Source organism: Gobio gobio (assembly GCF_949357685.1).
Source record: "Gobio gobio genome assembly, chromosome: 13".
In the NCBI taxonomy this organism is placed as follows: Eukaryota; Metazoa; Chordata; class Actinopteri; order Cypriniformes; family Gobionidae; genus Gobio; species Gobio gobio.
The window spans coordinates 37328918-37350428 of record NC_137106.1 but is presented as its reverse complement, the minus strand read 5'-3'; the positions used below and the strand labels follow the sequence as shown (position 1 = coordinate 37350428).

General features: G+C 38.1%; 2 protein-coding genes across 4 annotated transcripts; one reads left to right on the top strand and one right to left on the bottom strand.

Moving 5' to 3' along the window:
* Positions 1–3260: 3260 nt before the first annotated feature.
* On the bottom strand, positions 3261–14326 carry LOC307135966 (uncharacterized protein). Of its 2 annotated transcripts, none has more exons than XM_079832702.1 (8): positions 14085–14326; positions 11756–11877; positions 11533–11671; positions 11321–11442; positions 7175–7285; positions 6976–7082; positions 3867–3966; positions 3261–3707 (listed from the first exon to the last, which is right to left on the bottom strand). In XM_079832702.1, the coding sequence occupies exons 1-8, from the start codon at positions 14212–14214 to the stop codon at positions 3585–3587; spliced, it is 954 nt and encodes a 317-aa protein (XP_079688828.1). In that variant the 5' UTR covers positions 14215–14326; the 3' UTR covers positions 3261–3584. The 2 variants fall into 2 exon arrangements, with proteins under 2 accessions (XP_079688828.1, XP_079688827.1); XM_079832701.1 differs by lacking the exon at positions 14085–14326 and adding an exon at positions 13120–13336 and having other exon boundaries at positions 3262–3707.
* On the top strand, positions 13744–21359 carry srp54 (signal recognition particle 54). 2 transcript variants are annotated; one of them, XM_079832699.1, is made up of 17 exons: positions 13744–13842; positions 14237–14357; positions 14474–14575; positions 14658–14749; positions 14835–14919; positions 15880–15984; positions 16091–16157; positions 16249–16306; positions 16398–16548; positions 16673–16821; positions 16903–17003; positions 17123–17209; positions 17326–17399; positions 17494–17602; positions 19753–19923; positions 20013–20108; positions 20311–21359. In XM_079832699.1, the coding sequence occupies exons 3-17, from the start codon at positions 14498–14500 to the stop codon at positions 20400–20402; spliced, it is 1515 nt and encodes a 504-aa protein (XP_079688825.1). In that variant the 5' UTR covers positions 13744–13842; positions 14237–14357; positions 14474–14497; the 3' UTR covers positions 20403–21359. The 2 variants fall into 2 exon arrangements, with proteins under 2 accessions (XP_079688825.1, XP_079688826.1); XM_079832700.1 differs by having other exon boundaries at positions 13765–13842; positions 14241–14357; positions 20311–21357.
* Positions 21360–21511: the final 152 nt, after the last annotated feature.

Sequence of the window (21511 nt, the reverse complement as noted above, 5' to 3'; positions counted from 1 at the left end):
TATCGCAGCCCAATCCATCACTGAACCACCCCTGTGCTTTACTTTTAGGCCTCTTTTGGGCTTCTCCAAACTGTAGGATGTGGGAAAAACAGTTAATGTGAACTCATTAGAGAACAATACGTTTTGCATTGTCCAAAGACCAAGATTTTCAAGATTTTTTACATTGGCACGAGTGACCAAAGGTTTGGCTAAAGCAGCCAACCATGAATATTGACTCTGGAGCTCCCGACAAACAGTTTTGGTGGAGAGTTGAGGTGCTCATTTAATTCTGCAGTGAGTTAACTGTGGTTTTATGTTTTTTTGGATACAATCCAGGTTAGTAACTATTTCTCCCATTATGTTGTGTGTATTACAATCTTATATGTATAGCAGTGCTAGGGCTCTGTTAATTCAACCTTCAAACTTTGCTCTTACTGATGGAATGTAAAATCCGTTACTATTGGCCACCAGGCCACATATATAGGCGGGAAACGCTCTGGTTACTAACATAACCTCAGTTCCCCGAGATAACAGGAACGAGCATTGCGCCAGTTTTATCTGACGCTTATGGGGAAAACTCAGTTTTTCTCCGAATACTGAAGCCTGGCTGATTGGTTCATGTCTGTTCAACTGCACAGACAAATGGCTTTTCAGCTCGCCAAAACGGATGGGGCCGACTGCCTATTTAAGTCACACTGAAAGCCATTTTAATCAGAATGTTTTGACTGAGGAGCAGCAACATCGACTCACGTCAAGGGCCCCATAGCAAGCTACTAGAGAGATAGGGGCTTAAAATATGTCCAAGATGGGATCAGGTCTGGAACCAGAGCACGTGGGGCATGATGCCAATAGAAAAAACCCCAGAGAGTATTGAATGATTTACTAAACAGGACCAATTAGTGTGAGAGCGCAATCCCATAATAGCGCCAATGGAAGAGGAATGTTCAGCGCAATACTGACGACCACGCAAATTAAAGAACACAGACGCAGTCTGATCATTTCCATAATGACCAATGCAATCTACCAAGAGCAGCGCAAATGAGCGTCTGGTTTAAGACATGCTTTTTTTGGGCATTAAATAATGGCATAAATACCAGTAAATTGACTAGCATAAACCTTAGTAAATCACCTTGTGTGATTCATTTTAATACTTTCCTCCCATAAATTTGGCGTCTATAAGGGGAAACTCCAACAAATGCTTATGCAATAAGGTCAACCGCAAAAATAACTGTACACGCCTTTTCTGTGCTAATTTTTCACTGTGTGTCTATAGTAAATCCTGGCAGTAGTTTAACGCCAAAAGAAAGCTGCACTGACACAAATCTGACCCAATATCCATGCTTGGGACGTCTAGGTTGTAGAACCTGAAAAAACTAAGGTGGACAGCGAGGACCAGTTGGCCAGCGCACAGATGTCAGCAATGAACACTCCGCTTGTCCAGGCCCATGAGGAAGCCATACATGTAGTAGAATGGGCCCTCACTCCAATAGGGCACTGCAAGTCCAAGGACTTGAAAACTAGCGCTACTGTGTCCACTATCCAGTGGTATAGTCTCTCCTTCATAACTGAAATTTTCTCAGAATTTTTTTAGGGAACGTTAGGGCAAAATCCAGGCCTGCATTTGGTACGACTCGAATACCATCCCCAGGAACGAGATGCGTTGGGTGGGGGACAGCAAGCTTTTGCTTAAGTTGATTCTGAACCCCAGAACTTCTTAGTGGCCGCAGAAGGCAAAAAGCTCACCCCGGCAGGGGGCTGACGCTTACGGAGGGATAATGTGGAGGAGAAATGTGAAGGTCTTTGTTTTTTATTTGGCTCACTATAATAGCAGAAATAGATATGGGCATGCATACCAAAGACAGCAAACACAACGCCTCCAAAGCCCAGAACTGAACAGGGTGCTGGGAGGTGAACACACAGACGCTTTAAGGGCAGTCCGGCTTGGCGTGTTGACGACGACTTAAGGCCAATTCACACCGCACAGACAAACGCCAACAAACAAGTTGCCAGTTGGATTTAGAATTTTACAAAAAATAACTGTCATGTTCACACTGCCCCAACAGACACAGACAAAAGCTGACTAAACATCACAGAGGAACTTTTACAGGAAGTGTTGCATTGCTTTTGAGGTCTTCAGTGCAGCTGTGAAGCACTCAGCAAAGCCAAATAAGCCCAGGGGAGAGACCGGGGAGTCCAGGAGGGCTGTCTTGTCAGTCCTTGATCTCCATTAAGTTTAGCCAAAGGTGGCGCTTGAGGACCTCTAAATTAGCCATGGCACATCCAATCGCTTGGGCCGTAGATTTAGTGGCGCACAGGGCTCCTTGAAGGCAGCTGGGGCAGGAACACTTTTGTCCATGGAATGGAGAAGTTAGGCGCTTGAAGGAAATGGGTTTCAGCGTGACTTAAACACAGTCGGCCCCACCTGTTTTGGCGGGCTGAAAAGCCATTTGTCTGTGCAGGTGCACATGAACCAATCAGGCTTTAGTATTCAGAGAAAAACAGAGTTTCCCCATAAGCATCAGAAAAAAACTGACAATGCAAGAGAACCGTATTGAGAGGGAACCTCCAAAACTATATTGGGCAGTGTTTCAGTTTCATTGTCCAACCCCTGTATATATATATATATATATATATAAACACACACACACACACACACACACACACACACACACACACACACACACACACACACACACACACACACACACACAATTCTGCAAAAAAACATCCCCTACTTCCTGTTTCAACCGAGTGGAACAAAAATGCATTATAGCAAAATTCAAAACCAAACCAAGGAAGAGTAGCATAGAAATCTAGACGCACCCTAGCGGCAGCAAATCTAATTTGCAGCCAGGGTAGTCAAGCAACTCTCCGTTGGCTTTTGAGCTTGAAAAACCAAACTCTGGTCAGGCCAATCACATCGTGTATAGAGTCGGTGGGCGGGCTTAACATAATGACGGCAGAGTTGACGCAGTTCCGCGTGCCACTTGTAAACAAAGAAGCTGGCAAACAGAGGCCTTTCGAATCAGCTTTGGCCGCGACTCTGGAAGACTGAAAGAACAGAACGGCATAGAAGTCATTCTTAAGAAAGGAAGATGTGTTCGGAGATTAGCCGACCGGATACAGCAAAAGTTTAATCTATCAACTAGCTCCGCTTCACCTTCTTCGTTGCTCTGGTTGGTTGTAGCGCTATCCTATTGCGTTTAGAGGGAATTTGAAAGACAACCGTTTATCCCGCCCCTCGGATTGAGCCCCAGACCCAGTTCAGTTCCCAGACCCAACATCTTGATAAAAATGTTTTATTGAAACATTTATTATTGGTCAAAAAGGAGCAGTGACAACATAACATGACATAACAAATAGATTCTCTGATATGTACGGCTAGTTACATAAACAGACAGTTTTAAGTATTACTCTTTATAATTAAACTCAACTTTAAAAAGTTGACAAATTGGAGTTCTCCTAAAACAGGATGTTGTATGTTAAATTAAATCTATTTGCATAATTTGTCCTGTTAAAGGCATCACTGAGGCTAATTGTATTTATTGTATTTATTGAATCATATCCACTGTATCAGAAGAGTCCAGAGCTTTCTCTTCTAAGGGTCAAAGTACTCTATAAAGATGGATTTGCTTGAGAGAATCTGGATCCGTGTCATTTTTTGGATAAACAGTGTAATCAAGTTGTATTTCCTCTATCCATTGGCTGAGTGCTAATGTCTCTATGAACTGGGAAAGAAAAAAAAACATTAGAACTGTTTCATCAAATCTTGATTAGTGGAACAAAAATGCATTACATGCATTACTGATATAATGTATTGAATTATACTGCCAATCACAATTATTAGACAAATACAGTAATATCAGAGATAGAGTAAAGCTTCTTACAACAACATCCTGAAGTAAAGTAAGTGCTTCTTGAATGCTGGGTACAGTTACCAACAGTGCACCTTTCTTTCGGAAATTTTTATTAATAAACAGCCAAGCTCTGAAAAAGAAAAAATTGGTAATTTTAGTGTAAACCTTCAAGACTATACAATTATATTCAATACTATACATAAGTCAATATTCTGATTATACAGTATCTTTTTTCCAAGTACATTTTACCAATTCCAAACCACATCTATATTAATAACTGCTAGTTATTTTGTATATCATCATTTAAAAGTGTAAATTATATGGTATTATGAAATTGATAATTGTTATCAGGCATTTCTAGTCCAATGGTCACACCTTTAAGGGATAGTTAACCCAAAAATTTAAATTCTGTCATTAATTCCTCACCCTCATGTCATTCCAAACCCGTAAGACCTTCGTTCATCTTCTGAACACAAATGAAGATATTTTTGATGAAATCCGAGAGCTTTCTAACCCCTCCATAAACAGCTATTTAGTTAACACTTTCAATGTCCAGAAAGGTAGTAAAGACATAGTTAAAATAGTCCATGTGACTCCAGTGGTACAACCTTAATTTTATGAAGCGACAAGAATACTTTTTTGTGCGCAAAAACAAACAAAAATAAAGACTTTATCAACAATTTAGTTCTAGCCTGTGTCAGCCTCCTACGCAGTTTATGTTGTAAACAGTGCAGCGCTTTTAAGTTATATGGCAGCCGATGTCATTCACGTGAGCACTACAACACATGCTGCACTGTATTTACAACGTAAACAGCGTAGGAGGCTGGCACAGGCTAGAACTAAATTGTTGAATAAAGTTGTTTTTGTTTGTTTTTTGAACACAAAAAGTATTCTCGTCGATTCATAAAATTAAGGTTGAACCACTGTAGTCACATGGACTATTTTAGCAACCTTTCTGGGCCTTGCAAGTGTTAATTAAAGGAACATGCCGACTTTTTGGGACTTTAGCTTATCCCCCAGAGTTAGATAAGTCCATACATACCATTCTCATCTCCGTGCGTGCCATAACTCTGTCTACGCACCCACCGCTAGCCTAGCTTAGCACAGAGGCTGGAGGTAAACGGCTCCAGCTAGCCTACTGCTCAATTCTCTCTCATTCCTGGGTAGTAATCAAGGAACTTTGTGCCGTACCATGGGTGCAGAGACGCAATGATATTACGCAGCGCCTGAAAATAGGCTAACTTCCGTCAACATAACCAACGTGACAACCTGCTTGCACAGAGAACGTGCTGGGGACTATTTTTCAGGCGCTGTGTAATATCATTGCACCCAGAGCCGGCCCAAGGCATCAGTGAACTAAAGAGCACATGAAATTACTTTTTGCAGCATGTTATTTCATGATGATTGAAATCGCAAAATGGCCTTAAACAATTACTAAATAAACTGCAAAATGTTACGTTTTCTAATATGTGTACGGATTGATTCTGACAGCATTGCACGAGCTTGCATCGCCATCGGCCAGACACTATTCGCTTGTTATCCAGGGTTCAAAGTCCAAGTGCGAGAAAACCAGCGCTAAATGTAACGTTACTCGTCAGTTGCCCGGTAACCTTTTTATGAATGGATGGATTTGAGAATGTGATATGGTTTAGTGCGAATATCTTGTCTGACGTGCTTGTTTTGTACGGAGTACAGCATAGCTTCCAGTTTCTCAATAAATGTTTTTTCTGCAAACTGCTATATCGTCCCCTTGGAATTATAAGTTGTGTAGCCTATATTTTGGAAGTTTTTATTTAGAAAATAAAAAGGTTCTTTCTACAAAGCTCTGTTTAATGTTTGAAAGAAATCAACATTTCTTGTTTTTAAAAGAAGTCTCTTCTGCTCACCAAGGATGCATTTATTTGATCAAAAATACAGTAAAAAAGGTATTATTGTGAAATATTATTATAATGTAAAACATCAGTTTTATATGTGTGATTATAGTAAAGTGTGATTTATTCCTTTGATCAAAGCTGAATTTATCATCGTCTTCAGAGTCACATGATCCTTCAGAATTCATTCTTATATGAGGATTTGATGCTCAAGAAACCTTTATGATTATTATCAATGGTGAAAACAGTTGTGTACAATATTTTTAGGATTTTTTGAAAGCTTTCTATTTCGGAGAAATGCTGTTCTTTTGAACCTCCTATTCATCAAAGAATCATGGGGAAAAGTGAGCATATTCAGCAAAAGAGACTACTTCCATTTTTTTTTTAAGTACATATCCCAGTCTGAACTGTAGTACAGTAAGGCTTTGAATATTAACACCTGACCACTCCTGTGGGTTTGCTACTGTTACAATTAAAAAACGTATAAGGGTAAAACCATTACAGCCAGACATGATGAAAGCAACAACTGGGTGTGCGAATTATCAAGAATTGACAATAGTCAATCATATTGGTGGCACCGAGGGGCCCCCAAATAAAATTCTGCTTAGGGCCCCATAGGGCCGGCCCTGGCTGCACCCATGGTACGGCAGCAAAGTTCCTTGATTATTACGTAGGAATGAGAGTATAGTTCCTAGCCATATCGGTCTAGAAAATCGCAACTTTTCATTTTTCATCTGTCTTAGTACACAATGTAACTATACACATCACAACAGGTAAATAGGAAAATGCTGGAGCCGTTTACCTCCAGTCTTTGTGCTAAGCTAGGCTAGCGGTGGGTGCGTCATAGTTATGGCACGCACAGAGATGAAAATGGTATGCATGGACTTATTGAACTCTGGGGGATACGATGAATAAGCTAAAGTCCCAAAAAGTCGGTGTGTTCCTTTAAATAGCCGTCTATGGAGAGGTCAGAGAGCTCTCGGATTTCATCAAAAATATCTTAATTAGTGTTACGAAGATGAACGGGTCTTACGGGTTTGGAACGTCATGGGGGTGAATAATTAAAGACAGAATTTTCATTTTTGGGTGAACTATCCCTTTAATTTAACAATTTCTATAGTATTGCATAATAAATAGTATTTATATTGACTTGCATAATAATTATGCACACACAACATATAATTTGTTTATTATTAAAACATGTATTTATGCATTATTTAAATAAGATCTCTGCATATTCTTAAGTGCAATCACGGTTTGGCACTTACTGCATTTGATCACTTGGTTCCATGAAGAATTCAAAAACGTTATTCATGATCAAAACGTCTGTATTTTGCATTAAGGCAGCCTGAGAGCGGATATCTGCATGAATCACCTATGTAGGGCACATTGAACATCTCTATAAATATACTATACGGACAAAACAATGGCCATCCAAGAAAAAAAAAAAACAGTATGATCAATTACCTGAATTCTGTCACTGAAGCCGTATTTCTCTACAGCCATTGTTTGAAGCTTGACAAACTCTGAACTTATTTCAACCCCCACAAGCTGAGATGCTGCACTGTAAAGGTAGCCCTGAGAAGAGAAAAAAAATCAGAGGCAATATAATATAGATGCATCATCAGACAATGTTTTAGAAAAAAAAGATAAAAGCTGGTGTAGCCTAGTGGCTATAGATCCGGGGCCTCATTTACAAAACCTTTCGTAGATTTCATCCTAAAAGTGTGCGTACGCACAAAAGCTAGATTTTGCTTGCACACAAATGTTTTCAGATTTATAAAACCATGCGTATGCCAGAATCTGCGCTATTTTTTTCCAATAAAACCCTTTATAAAACCCAATCAGCAGAAGATTGTGCGTACATGCATCCCCACCCTGTCTCCTCCCCAAAATAACCATATATGGAGCTTACAACACCTAGTTTTACTAGTATGCATATCCTCATCTGCACATCATTTGCATATGCATATTCATCCAAGTGATACCACGTTTAATGGTACAAGACATTAGGAAAATAAGAGATACGGATGTGCCCTCACATACATTGCTAAAAATCATTCAGTAGCCTATCCTTACCTCGTTTTTGAATAAATAAATAAAAATAGCATAAAATACATTTCAGAGAAAGTTTTTCCTCAATCTATTCCAGTGGTTTTCAAACCCTGGGTCTTAAAAAAATGGGTCGCCAGGATGATTTAAGGAAAATGTAAGGGAAAAAATAACATATATTTATTAATATATTTGACTTAAATAATTAAAAAACTATGACAGTGTGCAGCTGAGTTTGGTTCATTTTTGTGAGGCGCAGCGCTCCTCAAACAAGTTGGAAAGGAAAGATGATAGAAAGCTCATTTGTTTTATTTATTTTACAATAGCATAATGTAAGTAAACACTTTGCAATTTTCAACAATGTCCTACTCTTATTATCTGTAATGACCACAATGACGAGTATTTTATGTTTGCTCTGTTCGATCGTGCCGGCGCCTAACGGGCACACAACATATTCCAGCATTGCAAACTTATATCGCAGCCGGTTCATTATCAACATAAAATAGTCAACCTAACATATAAAAAGTTACACAGCTCAGTTTAAATAATCAGTACAATTCGTGCCATTCAGTGTGAGCACCGCCGCTGTGGTGTTTCCATTTTTGGGCATGTGAAGAGGATGATTTTTTCCATCAATATTGGGACACGAGTGAAGTACAAAGCCTATAATAAATATGGAGTGTCTATTCACACCAAATGTAAATAGCTATTCACACTAGTTCCGCCAAACAATGCCTGGTTGGGCCAAAAAAGATTAAGAAAAAACACTTGTACTTCAGTGGCGCAATCGGTAAAGCATTAGGTTTAAGGAACTTGGTTTTGACGCGATCGACCCGGGTTCGAATCTGCCTTTTACAAAGCATGTAGAAGTCTGAAATTTTAAGTAATTCATTCGCATTTTATTGCACGACATAAGTATTTGATACATCAGAAAAGCAGAACTTAATATTTGGTACAGAAACCTTTGTTTGCAATTACAGAGATCATACGTTTCCTGTAGTTCTTCTTGACTAGGTTTGCCAGACTGCAGCAGGGTTTCGGGTTGTTGTCATGCTGGAAGACCCAGCCACGACCCATCTTCAATGCTCTTACTGAGGGAAGGAGGTTGTTGGCCAAGATCTCGCGATACATGGCCTCATCCATCCTCCTCTCCATACGGTGCAGTCGTCCTGTCCCCTTTACAGAAAAGCATCCCCAAAGAATGATGTTTCCACCTCCATGCTTCACGGTTGGGATGGTGTTCTTGGGGTTGTACTCATCCTTCTTCTTCCTCCAAACACGGCGAGTGGAGTTTAGACCAAAAAGCTCTATTTGTGTCTCATCAGACCACATGACCTCCTCCCATTCCTCCTCTGGATCATCCAGATGGTCATTGGCAAACTTCAGACGGGCCTGGACATGCGCTGCAGGATTTTAATCCATGACGGCGTAGTGTGTTACTAATGGTTTTCTTTGAGACTGTGGTCCCAGCTCTCTTCAGGTCACTGACCAGGTCCTGCTGTGTAGTTCTGGGCTGATCCCTCACCTTCCTCATGATCATTGATGCCTCACGAGGTGAGATCTTGCATGGTGCCACAGACTGAGGGAGATTGACCGTCATCTTGAACTTCTTCCATTTTCTAATAATTGCGCCAACAGTTGTTGCCTTCTCACCAAGCTGCTTGCCTATTGTCCTGTAGCCTATCCCAGCCTTGTGCAGGTCTACAATTGTATCCCTGATGTCCTTACACAGCTCTCTGGTCTTGGCCATTGTGGAGAGGTTGGATTCTGTTTGATTGAGTGTGTTCAGGTGTCTTTTATACAGGTAACGAGTTCAAACAGGTGCAGTTAATACAGGTAATGAGTGGAGAACAGGAGGGCTTCTTAAAGAAAAACTAACAGGTCTGTGAGAGCCGGAATTCTTACTGGTTGGTAGGTGATCAAATACTTATGTCATGCAATAAAATGCAAATTAATTATATAAAAATCATACAATGTGATTTTCTGGATTTTTAGATTCCGTCTCTCACAGTTGAAGAGTACCTATGATAAAAATTACAGACCTCTACATGCTTTGTAGGTGGGCAAACCTGCAAAATCGGCAGTGTATCAAATACTTGTTCTCACCACTGTAAATATGGAAACATTTGGATTCAAATTAGAGAGTTAGGCTACATGAGCTGAACGCTGGCTACTTTCAGTTTCTCATTAATTTATTTCGTTTTGGCTTGTTTATAGTTAGCCTAATTATATTTTTCATTCTTGATCTCTTCTGAATACTGTTAAATTTAAAGGATTTGTTGTGGAGTGAGAGGAACTAAAATAGCCTATAGCTGTGTTTGTAGTGTTTATAATGTTTGTAGTAGGCTACATTATAACATTTCGCTTTATTTACCGGTATTATTTCTGAATGCAATCAAATGCGACTTATACGTGACTTACCTGTTTTTATCTCTCTCTCAAAAACATATAAATATATATAACGATTAATTGGTTAAAATTCCTGTTGGTTACGGTTAACCAGTTAATTAGCATCCCAGCTAGATCAAATTAGTGCAGAATCAACTTTGCGTTGCGAATGCATCAAGGATCAAAAGCGGTTGTGTGGAAAAGTGCTGAGCTCAATTTTTGTGCCATCTAGTGGTTTAATGGACAATACAGCCAAATAGCCTTGTATATAAGTATTCTTATACTTGGCTTGACTTGTTTGAATGTAAATGGTTGTAGGCCTATATATGGGTCGGACAATAAAAAAAGAAAGAAAGAGGGTCGCTCTTAAAAAAGTTTGAAAACCACTGATCTATTCCACTGGTCAAATAGTATTTTTTATTGCTTTATATTTTTAATGGAAACAGATTGGCCTTATTGCGCAAAAATGTTTTCTCAGACCATGAATTCTGATGTTATCCTACACCAAGCAATCCTTGCAGTAGTTAAAACATTAAAACACAGCATGCCACAGGAAAAGTGTTCAAAAGCATTGCATCCACTACTAAATATTTCTATAATATTATAATATACAAAAAATATTGTAACTTCTGGATAATGATTTCAAGAAATGTGAGCGCTTAACTCCATTAATCAGAATGGCATATTTAATCTAAATGTGTATATCAGATGTAATACAGAGTTTAAATCATTATTTTTATTTATTTAAACTGTTATTGTGAACATGCACTTTATTTATGATGATTGGGACTCATTATGAGTTTTCCTTCATCTGCCGTGAGTCCCTCAGCTCACCATCTAACTAACCTAACCAAAATGTTTGTACGCATGGGTCAGAGTTTGCGTAGAGATGCGCAAATTTTCCCGTCAAGTTTGTTATTATAAATCACAATTTATGCATAGGAAGTGGTGTACTCTTCCAGGGTCTGTTTTGTGCGTACACAGTGGTTATTAATGAGGCCCCTGGGCTGGTACGTAAAAGGTTGCAGGTTTAAACCCATTAGGGAAAGGCACTTAACCCCTGGTTGCCCCAAGGCGACTGTTCCTATTTCAAGTACTAAAAACATCATCTAATTTACAAATGATAATGAGTTTAAGTGTGCTTAGTTAAACAAACCATCATCAGCAATTTACCCCAAATAGCACAGCTCCTAGTCTAGATCCCACATCCACCACCAGTTTTCCTGTGAGGTCTGGAAGAACGTTGTGGAATAGGAACTGGAGCTCCGGGATTGAGAATGAATGCGAGATGAACTCTGTGAAAAAATGATTCATTGCATATTATGATGTTGCCTTTTTATTGCATGAGTTTATGTACACATCTAAGTATCCATGCACACACTTACCCAACGGTGCTGTTCTGTGCGATCCACAGTTGAGGCAGTAGTTGCGACTCATTTTTCCCTCCTCACACAATGAATCCACAGTTTCCTCATCATATAAGAATGCATCTACATGCACTGTGGGGTGAGGTTTCTGTTGAGTCTAAAAGTTAAAGTATGTTTTAGGATCTAACAATGAAATGTAGTTGTGTATGCCAAAGTACAATGCATCTAATAATACACAAACCTTCTGAATAGCCATAGTCTCTGAGGGAGCCATAGCCTCGAGTGGAAGGCAAGCCCTTAGATCCTCTGCAATACTTTGAAGAATAACACTTTGGTTATCCACCAGGAAGTCATCCAGATCATCTAAAAATGTTGATGAAAAACTATAACTGACGTAAGGCCGACACCACAGATGAAATCTAGGGTAAACATTTTAACTAATAGATAGATACCACTATATCTCACCGGTAAATTACTTAAGTTACATTAACAATTACAAAATTGTTCATGCAAGTAAGCAATGTTATGCCTAAATATGCATTTTCAAATTAAATGTGCACTAATTTGCACACATTTCCAGAACAGATATCTGAACAATACATAAAGCCAGTAAGGATGCACCAATATGAAAATTCTGGCCGATACCAATAACGATAATTCTTTATCTGAAAGCTGATGATAACCGATATGGCCGATAAATCTAAAACCAAATGTTTATATGATTTTTGAGAGATTACAAAACCAAAAGTCTCACCATTAAAAGCAATGTCCCAAGAACACAATTATGTTCTAATTATAATTTTATGTAGCCTATATGACAGACTTGCGCTGTGCATGTTAAAGCTGCAGTCTGTAACTTTTTGCGCTCTAGCGGTTAATAAACAGAACTGCACGCGTCTTGCGGAGGAACATTGCAGCCGGAGCTACTTCTCTCTGTTTATGTCTATGGCCAGTCACGCAGGGACTGTGCTCCTCCGCAGCGGTTCCTACCAGACCGGCCTGAAATAGTCCCAATATAAACAATTATTATAAGTGTACCATAATGGATTAATGTTGTACATTCTCATTATATCATTTTTGTAAATCTTGAACACAAAAAAGTTACGGACAGCAGCTTTAAAATTATTTGTAATCACTGCGCATCTAAAGTGTCTCAGCTGAAGGAAATAATACATTATTTATCGGCTTTTATATTTCAGCCAACTTTTTCTTAACGGCCCGATAATGGTAACATTAAAGATGAACATATATTGGATATGGTGATGTATGTTTGGTGCATGTAAGGCTTGTTAGCAATACATGCATGGAGAAAAAAAAATAACTTTGAGAAAATTACCTTTAAAGACATTGCTATTGAAAGATATTCCTATGTATTGTAATTAGTAATTACATAAAGTGTAATAAAATAAACACTTGACTGTATATTTTGGATGTTTTCTTTCCACTGGCCTGAATAAAGACAAGTTGTGGAAGCAAAATAGCCCAACATTTCAAAATTGAGCAGTGCATGAAAAAAAAGCAATGATTTGCATGTAGTGTGTCTCCTTAAATATAATAAGAATACATAAGAGATAACAGGAAAAAAGCTAAAGTTTCTGATTTTACCAGATGTTTTCAACCACTCAAGCAGCTTTGGAAGATGTTGTCTCTCCATCTTTGACAATATCTCCAGAATTTCATTCTTAGCGTCGTTAAAATTCATCGATTCAAGCTCTTGATATTTATCTTACGCCAAACACAATCTAGGTTGCTAGTAGTATACAACTGAGCAACACATGGGTCATCAGCGGCATAGGTCAGCGGTAGCAGCAGTGAAGAGTGTGGTCTGGTTTAAGGTGGAACTTTTCATTTTGTGAACATCAACCTAATATGATAAAATATTCCAGGTGGTAAAAATGAACATTTATGTTTGTAATTTCAATATAAATTACAAAAAATTACAGACTCATGAAGGTAAAAATTTAACCATTTTGTTTTAGGTTGAAATCAATTGTATCTACTGCTGTGCCACCTTAACACAAGCTTCCATAAGTTTGCCTCATGACCAGCATCTCTAATATAAAGAATATTTAAAAAAAAAAATAATGATGGTATATTCGAATTTATATACATATAGATATGTATATAAATATAGCATATACATATAATAATATTACACACTAGTAAAAAATGAACAGTGAATGAAAACGAATGTGAACCATAAATAATAATAAAAAAATGCGAACTTTTATTTTACACGGAAGTAAAGTCACGTCACGGGAAGTTGGGGGTTAGATGACGTTTGTAGTCGCTTTTCCACTCGCCGAAAAACAGCTGCTACGAGTTTAGGTAAGTAATATTTTATCGAAACATATCTCTATATCCTGACTTTTCGGATATCGAACAATTTAAATTCACGTCGGTTTGACTTAAACATCAATTAGATCTTGTATTGAAGTAAATCAACAACGGTTGTGCGGGTTACAACGGCTGTCTGGCCTCTTTTCAGCATTGGGCTTTTAACTGAGTCAGTCTTAACACACATTCAAATATAAATACTATGATGATTTCATAATGGTTTAAATACTCACGTGTGTGCCAATATTTGTGTTTTGATGTAATTATGATACGTGGCGTAATATATTCCAGATTCGTCCAAGTCGTACAGTCCCATAGCTGGTAATAACAGATCAGCTCATCCGCGATATTTTTGTTTAACATTTTCTGATTTGTGTTTGCTTAGAAAGGTTGAAAACATAATTGGGCTGGTTGCACTGAAGTCTTGAGGTTCAGAGTGAGCAGTGACAGGAGGGTTGTTTTGGGGGAAACCCCCACCACATTGGAAAGTCTCGTTTACATAACAAGTAAGGAAAATACATTCAATCACAATTTTAATGACATCACTCAAATCCTATTCAATCAATGTATTTGTGACTGGAAGCTGGTCATCTGTAGCCCCTGTTGTTCACCCCTGTTGCAGGTTGGCAGCTTTTTTACCGCAAAAATGGTTTTAGCTGATCTGGGGAGGAAAATAACCTCAGCTCTGAGGTCTCTCAGCAATGCCACCATCATCAACGAGGAGGTACAGTCAACATAATGCATTTTGGGGTTGTTAAGCATTGTGGTCCATCATAAAATATCAACATGTTTACACTCTTCCTTAGGTATTAAATGCTATGCTCAAGGAAGTCTGTGCTGCCCTGCTGGAGGCTGATGTGAATATCAAGTTGGTAAAGCAGCTCAGAGAAAATGTCAAGTATGTACCAAGAGTTTTTGTCATTTAATGGTAAATTCCCTATTATAGAATGTCTGTTTGCTCTATAACCACTCTATGATTTCAGGGCAGCGATTGATTTGGAGGAGATGGCCTCTGGGCTGAATAAGAGAAGAATGATCCAGCATGCTGTTTTCAAAGAGCTTGTCAAGGTAAAAGGTTTGCTTTTTTGTGTCTGTTTGATATTGGTTTTCCTTATGGGGTACTTTATGTGCAGGAGATATCTATATTGTCAGGGAGGAGAGAAATATCTTTTAGGGAATATCATTTAGGTAATGATATTCATTAAATGCCAAACGATATGAAAATTTTGGCATTTACCGATAATTCTTTATATTTGAAAGTCGGCAACCAATATATTGGCTGATAAATCTAAATCCAAAAAAGTCTGTTTCAATAATGTGCTAACACTTTACAATAAGGTTGTATTAGTTAACATTAGTTAACATGAACTAACCATGAACAACACCTCTGTTCAGCATTAGTTAATCTTTGTTAACGTTAGATAATAAAAGTCCAGCTGTTCATGTTAGTTCACAGTGCATTAACTAATGTTAACAATATTTTAATAATGCATTAGTAAATGTTGAAATTAATATTAACAAAGATAAATAAATGGTTTATACGTGCAGTTCATTATGAGTTCATGTTAACTAATGTAGTTAACAAATGTTAGCTAATGAACCTTATTGTAAAGTGTTACCATTAATGTTCATCAAACAATTGTGGTATCATAGAAAAAAAGTTGAATATACATTTTTCCTATAGATATTTGGTGTTGACTTGGTGTGTGTCTAATTTGGTGTTATTACCAGAGGTTTTGTTTTGGAATTAAACATTGACTTTGCTAACTCTATCGACTTCAAACATGTGTAGCTCAGTCATTTGATTTTGTCCGATTCAAACAAACCATACATCATTTTGAAGGGTTTTTTAAATGAAAATGACAATAATGTTTTGTAAATTTGCTCATTGTGACTAATTTTGCCAGCACGGGTCACATATGGTGGTCGATATATTGTGCATCGCTAATAACATTAAACCAAATTGAATTGACAGCTCAACGATAGCAATTGATTCTAGAATATGAATACTGAGTGCTTTTATTGCAGCTGGTGGATCCTGGAGTCAAAGCCTGGACTCCCACAAAGGGAAAGAACAACGTTATCATGTTTGTGGGTCTTCAGGGCAGTGGGAAAACCACAACATGTTCTAAGGTGAGCAGTTCTTGGGTATTTGCCCAGATTTTACAGACCTTTTAGATTATATCCCGTTTTATAGAGCTGATCAAACAAGCAACATCTTTTCTTTTTTTATTATAAGTTGGCATACTACTACCAAAGGAAAGGATGGAAAACATGTTTGATTTGTGCCGACACATTCAGAGCAGGTAAAGTCGACTCTGTCTTTACATGTATTTGCACACTAATGCTTTGTGTACTTAAGGGGAAAAAGTCAAATTGTTTTTATTTGTTTTAAAGGTGCCTTCGACCAACTAAAGCAAAATGCAACAAAAGCCAGAATACCCTTTTATGGGAGGTAATAAAAGCTCTATTTCCCACACCCCACTGTTACAGTTGTATTTGCTCAACAAACCTAATCATTGATTCCTGTTGGTGTGATTTGATAGTTACACAGAAATGGATCCAGTGATCATAGCTGCAGAGGGTGTGGAAAAATTCAAGACAGAAAATTTTGAAATAATCATTGTGGACACAAGTGGTAGACATAAACAGGAAGACTCACTTTTTGAAGAAATGCTTCAGGTGTCAAATGCTGTGGTAAGATAAAGACTTCCTCTGTTTTGATCAAATATTAAGCAGCAATAAAAATGGTAAAATATACAGGACATTGTATAAAAAATAAAGCGTGATGCTTCATGACCGTTATCGTCTGTTCCCACAGCAACCTGACAACATAGTGTATGTGATGGACGCCTCCATTGGTCAGGCTTGTGAAGCTCAGGCTAAGGCCTTCAAAGACAAGGTAGATGTGGCTTCTGTTATTGTCACCAAATTGGACGGCCATGCCAAGGGTGGTGGTGCACTCAGTGCGTAAGTACGCACTTTATGCTTTGTACTTTCAGCACTTAAAGTAAATAAATGAAAGGGTTGACAGACAATTTATGTTTACAGTGTGGCGGCCACAAAGAGTCCCATCATTTTTATCGGCACAGGCGAGCACATTGACGACTTTGAGCCTTTCAAGACTCAACCCTTCATAAGCAAACTCCTCGGTAAGGTTTGAATAGCTGCTGTTAAATCCTTTAGATAAATGCTTTAAACACAAAAGCATCTAATTGTCATTGGATGCTGGAATGTGCTATTTATGTTGCAATTCTTATTTTTCCTCTAGGTATGGGTGATATTGAGGGACTGATTGACAAAGTGAACGAACTAAAGCTTGATGACAACGAGGAGCTAATTGACAAGCTCAAACATGGTAACTATAACATTATTTCTATAAGAATGTGTATTTTTGTGTTTTAAATGCCATAATTTGGACAACAAAACCCTTCCAGTGCGTTTTCACTAACAGATGTGACATTTATCTCTTAGGTCAGTTTACACTCAGGGACATGTATGAACAGTTTCAGAACATCATGAAAATGGGACCTTTTGGTCAGATCATGGTAAGGCTAACCTTAACTGAAAGGATATGTAATTATGATTATCCATGGAGTAGTTCTTGACTCACAATTTCTGTTTTTCTTTGTATGTTTTTAGGGCATGATCCCAGGCTTTGGAACGGATTTCATGAGCAAAGGAAATGAGCAGGAGTCTATGGCCAGACTAAAGAAACTCATGACAATAATGGATAGCATGAATGACCAGGGTATGTGCTTTTAAAAAAAAAAAAAATTAATGACAAAAATAATGAATTGACTAGCTAGCCTAAATCGAGTGCTGCAGGTGTGACGTCGAGATTTTCTTATGGGTTTTTATAATGTTTTTGTTTCCAATTTATGAGTGAAACAAGGTCTGTGTTAAACGATTTGACGATATTTAAGCCCAAAGTATACTTTTTTTTCCTTTTCTTTGTACGCGCAGGTCACGCATGCGCATTGAATTCGTTTAGCACTGATCAGTTATTCCACAAGGTGGCAACACTGGCCCGGTATTAGGGCTGGGCGATAAAAGATAACGTTATGTATCACGATAGACACGTAATCAAAATCAATAAAAAATTAGTTCAATAAAACGTTGTTAATTGTTTTTTTTCTTCGTCGAAAGAAACCAGAGTTTGCGAAGCAAGTTTGGTTGCATGAACAAAGGCACCCGCTCTCTGGTAACCAAGCAACGTTGGGAGTGACAGGCTATCAGCCAATCATGTAACTGTATCACGTCTGGTTGCACCATATCGTTGCCTCGTGTTGGATTCATTCTTCAGTAAACAAAACCGGTGTGGAGTGATAAGTGGGAAATGAGTGCCGCAGCGAGCGAGGGAATTGTTAATAAAACAGGAAAACAAGTCAGCTCGCCAGTAAGACCGTAGTCAGACCAATGTTGTCTGCAAGACTGTTGTCCACACCAAGACTGGTAATACCACAAACTTGTTTTACCAGCCTTGTTTATACTTTCGTCTGGCTCTGCAGCGCGAGCCTCGGCTGACAGGGCGCGCGCCTCGTTCGTTTGGGGACGTGTTAATACTCGACACACTCGCTGTTGTGCTATTCTTGACTTTGGTTGAATCCGAAATCGCCTCCCAAACCCTCAATCACTATTCCCTACTTTAGTCCACTGATACAGTTCACTTAATTTGGACAGCAGCTGTGTGTACATCGGCTGTACACTTGTTATTGCGGTGCAAAGTGGGATAGAATGAGTGCACTCAATAACGTCCACTACGGTTTCGGACACAACTACAAATGGCTGTCCCCTCAAATAGTGCCCTATGTAGGGTGAAGGGGTGATTTCGGATTCAGCCTTTGAAACTACAATGAGAGGTAATGTTACTCTGCATCTGTGCCTTATGACAAAGCATCTAAACGGTAACCGTTACAAAGAAATAATGGAGGCACTGCACCTTAATGTTAAGAGATAATTGAAATTTTAAACTTGTTTATATTTTAATTATTTGAGTGTTTTCCATGGTTGCGTTGACATTTCTGCCTTTATAACTGAGGGGATTATAATCAGAGGAAGGTTAAGTTTAAAATAAAAATGTTTAAATGTAAAATATTTTTCTCCTGGTCCTTATTTTAAATAGGTCATAAAACATATTGATAATTATCGATATCGACCAATATGAAACACTTGTATTGTGATAGTTTTCAGCCATATCGCCCTGCCCTACCCGGTATGTTGTTTCACAGAAGAAAACAACAAAAAAAATCCAGAGACCGCCGCAACAACAAACGCCTGTATTGAAAATGACATGTGTAAGGGGGTGATGAGAGAGCCGCAACTTTAGTTTAGAATACAAAGACATTTTTATCAGTCATAACTTCTGGAAAAATATAGCGCAGGCACTGGACAAAGATGAACATTTCTAGAGCGTATGTGTCAACCTCCTGCATTCGCGCACGCTATCAAAAGGAGTTTACTTTGAAAGGCTGTTCGCCTGTACGCATATGCTTGTGTATGCGAAATAACATCTAAAGCCCAAACATCTAAAGCCCAAAGTATACTTTGTTTTTTGTTCTACAATGTAAACTGGACATACTCACACCCCAAAAAGTTCTTATCTAGTTACTTATTAGAAACCTACATTAAAAAAAAATCTAAATTTGTCTGTTCGATATGGGTGTATAATTTAAATTGTAGAACGAAACGTCCAAGTATTCAAGTTGTTTACCACAGACCTTTTTTTTTCTTCTCATCAATTGGAAAAAACCCAAAATAAACAGGAAAATCTTGAAGGAACCACTTGCAAATTTGTCTTACTTTGCCTTTTGATGGCACGTCTGCAGCACTATCGGAACGTTTTAGGCATACTTCTGAACTAGACCGGTTTAGTTAACATATTGTGGTTTTTCAACTCAGAACTCGACAACAAAGATGGTGCCAAGCTTTTCAGTAAACAGCCTAACCGCATTCAACGGGTGGCCCGGGGATCTGGAGTGGCTACCAGGGATGTACAAGAGTTGCTCACTCAGTACACAAAGTTTGCCCAGATGGTCAAGAAGATGGGAGGCATCAAAGGCTTGTTTAAAGGTTGAGTGATTTGTATTCAATGCCTGTGAAAATGTTTTATTTCGTTAAGCATTTGAAAATCAGTGACTCATGGTATCGTTGCTTTGAAGGAGGGGACATGTCCAAGAACGTCAACCCATCCCAGATGGCGAAACTGAACCAGCAGATGGCTAAAATGATGGATCCCAGAGTGCTTCATCACATGGGTACGAGCTCCCTTAAAACCCCAGTTTTTGCTTGACCATTGATTTACCTTCACTATAAACGGGGCAGTTGTTGTATGCAAAGAACCTACTTAAAATGAACTTTTCAATGTCACATGTCATGATGAGATCTGTAAGAATTTTTGATTATCGAATATGGTTGTATAAGCCTTACTTAAAGACGGCTCTCTTTGTTTCTTGCAAGGTGGCATGGCCGGACTGCAGTCCATGATGAGGCAGTTTCAGCAGGGAGCTGCTGGCAACATGAAAGGCATGATGGGATTTAACAACATGTGAACCTCTGATCCCGCAAACAGAGAATGCAAATGATGGTTTAGGCAAACCAAACCTGGGCCGATGAAGATGGTTTGATTTCTATGTCTTGCCACACGTAATTTAATTCTTTAAAAGGTGTAAAACATTTAGCAAAGACTCATTTACATGTAAAGCCCAGTGTTTCTGGAGCAGAAAAATGGGGACTGTTAGAAGAAATTTTGCTCCCTGACTGAGATCAAGTCCAGCGATTGTCTAAAATGTCTTGTGATGTCAGAGAGTGTTCGTCTTGGCAAATATACATACAGACATCTGAGTGCTTCACACTATTGTCAGCAAAATTGACAATTGATCACTTTCACTATCTCTCAACTGGATTAAAGGTAAAGCCGTAAAGGTTATATGATTTTACAGTAATTGCTATGAGCATCTTCATAGCATAATATATTCATGAGTAGAAATCATGGTTTATTATATAATTGACTATTTCTGATTTCTTGATTTGTCATAGAAAAGCTTTGGCTTTGTATCAGAGATGAAAACAGTAGTTGCTAAAGAGTATGTGGCAATATTTTGTCATAATGTTATAATAAAATTTATATGGCAACATTTTAACAGCAGTTGTCTTATTATCCTCTTTGATTATGCTGAAATTGTCATCAAATATTTAATTTGTGGGTTTTTTTTTTTTTCCAAGACTGACCAAAGTACTTTCACTGTTTATTATGTACATTTGAAATCCAGGCTTTGCAGAGCAACAGCTAGACAAATTTACACAGAGATTAGTTGGTAATATTTTCGTTGTATCCCTGGTTAATTGATTGTAATTGCATAAAAACATGTAAATTACAAAAATGCCTTTCAATTGTAAAGTATCCTGCAGTGAGTGTAAATTGTTCACATTTTAAGTTTTGTATAACTTTTAATGCTAGAACCATGGAAACTGCAATTAAATATTATGGTACATTATGAAACATACATAAGATGTTTGTTTGTAAAAAGATAGTTTATTGCTTTAATACTTCAATTGTATTAATTAGTTATAATTTATTCAATTTATTGAGCCAATTAATTCCATATGGGAAACTTAATTTTTTCTTTCTTCTAATATAATGTATATAAAACATTTTCAT

Coding starts and splice junctions, on each gene's coding strand:
- srp54 (XM_079832699.1), top strand. CDS start 14,498: ATGGTTTTAGCTGATCTGGGGAGGAAAATAACCTCAGCTCTGAGGTCT. Junction 15,985..16,090: donor AAACCACAACATGTTCTAAG/GTGAGCAGTTCT, acceptor TTTTATTATAAG/TTGGCATACTACTACCAAAG. Junction 19,924..20,012: donor CATCAAAGGCTTGTTTAAAG/GTTGAGTGATTT, acceptor GTTGCTTTGAAG/GAGGGGACATGTCCAAGAAC.
- LOC307135966 (XM_079832702.1), bottom strand. CDS start 14,214: ATGTTAAACAAAAATATCGCGGATGAGCTGATCTGTTATTACCAGCTA. Junction 11,443..11,532: donor GCACAGAACAGCACCGTTGG/GTAAGTGTGTGC, acceptor ATTTTTTCACAG/AGTTCATCTCGCATTCATTC. Junction 3,967..6,975: donor GAACCAAGTGATCAAATGCA/GTAAGTGCCAAA, acceptor TTTCTTTTTCAG/AGCTTGGCTGTTTATTAATA.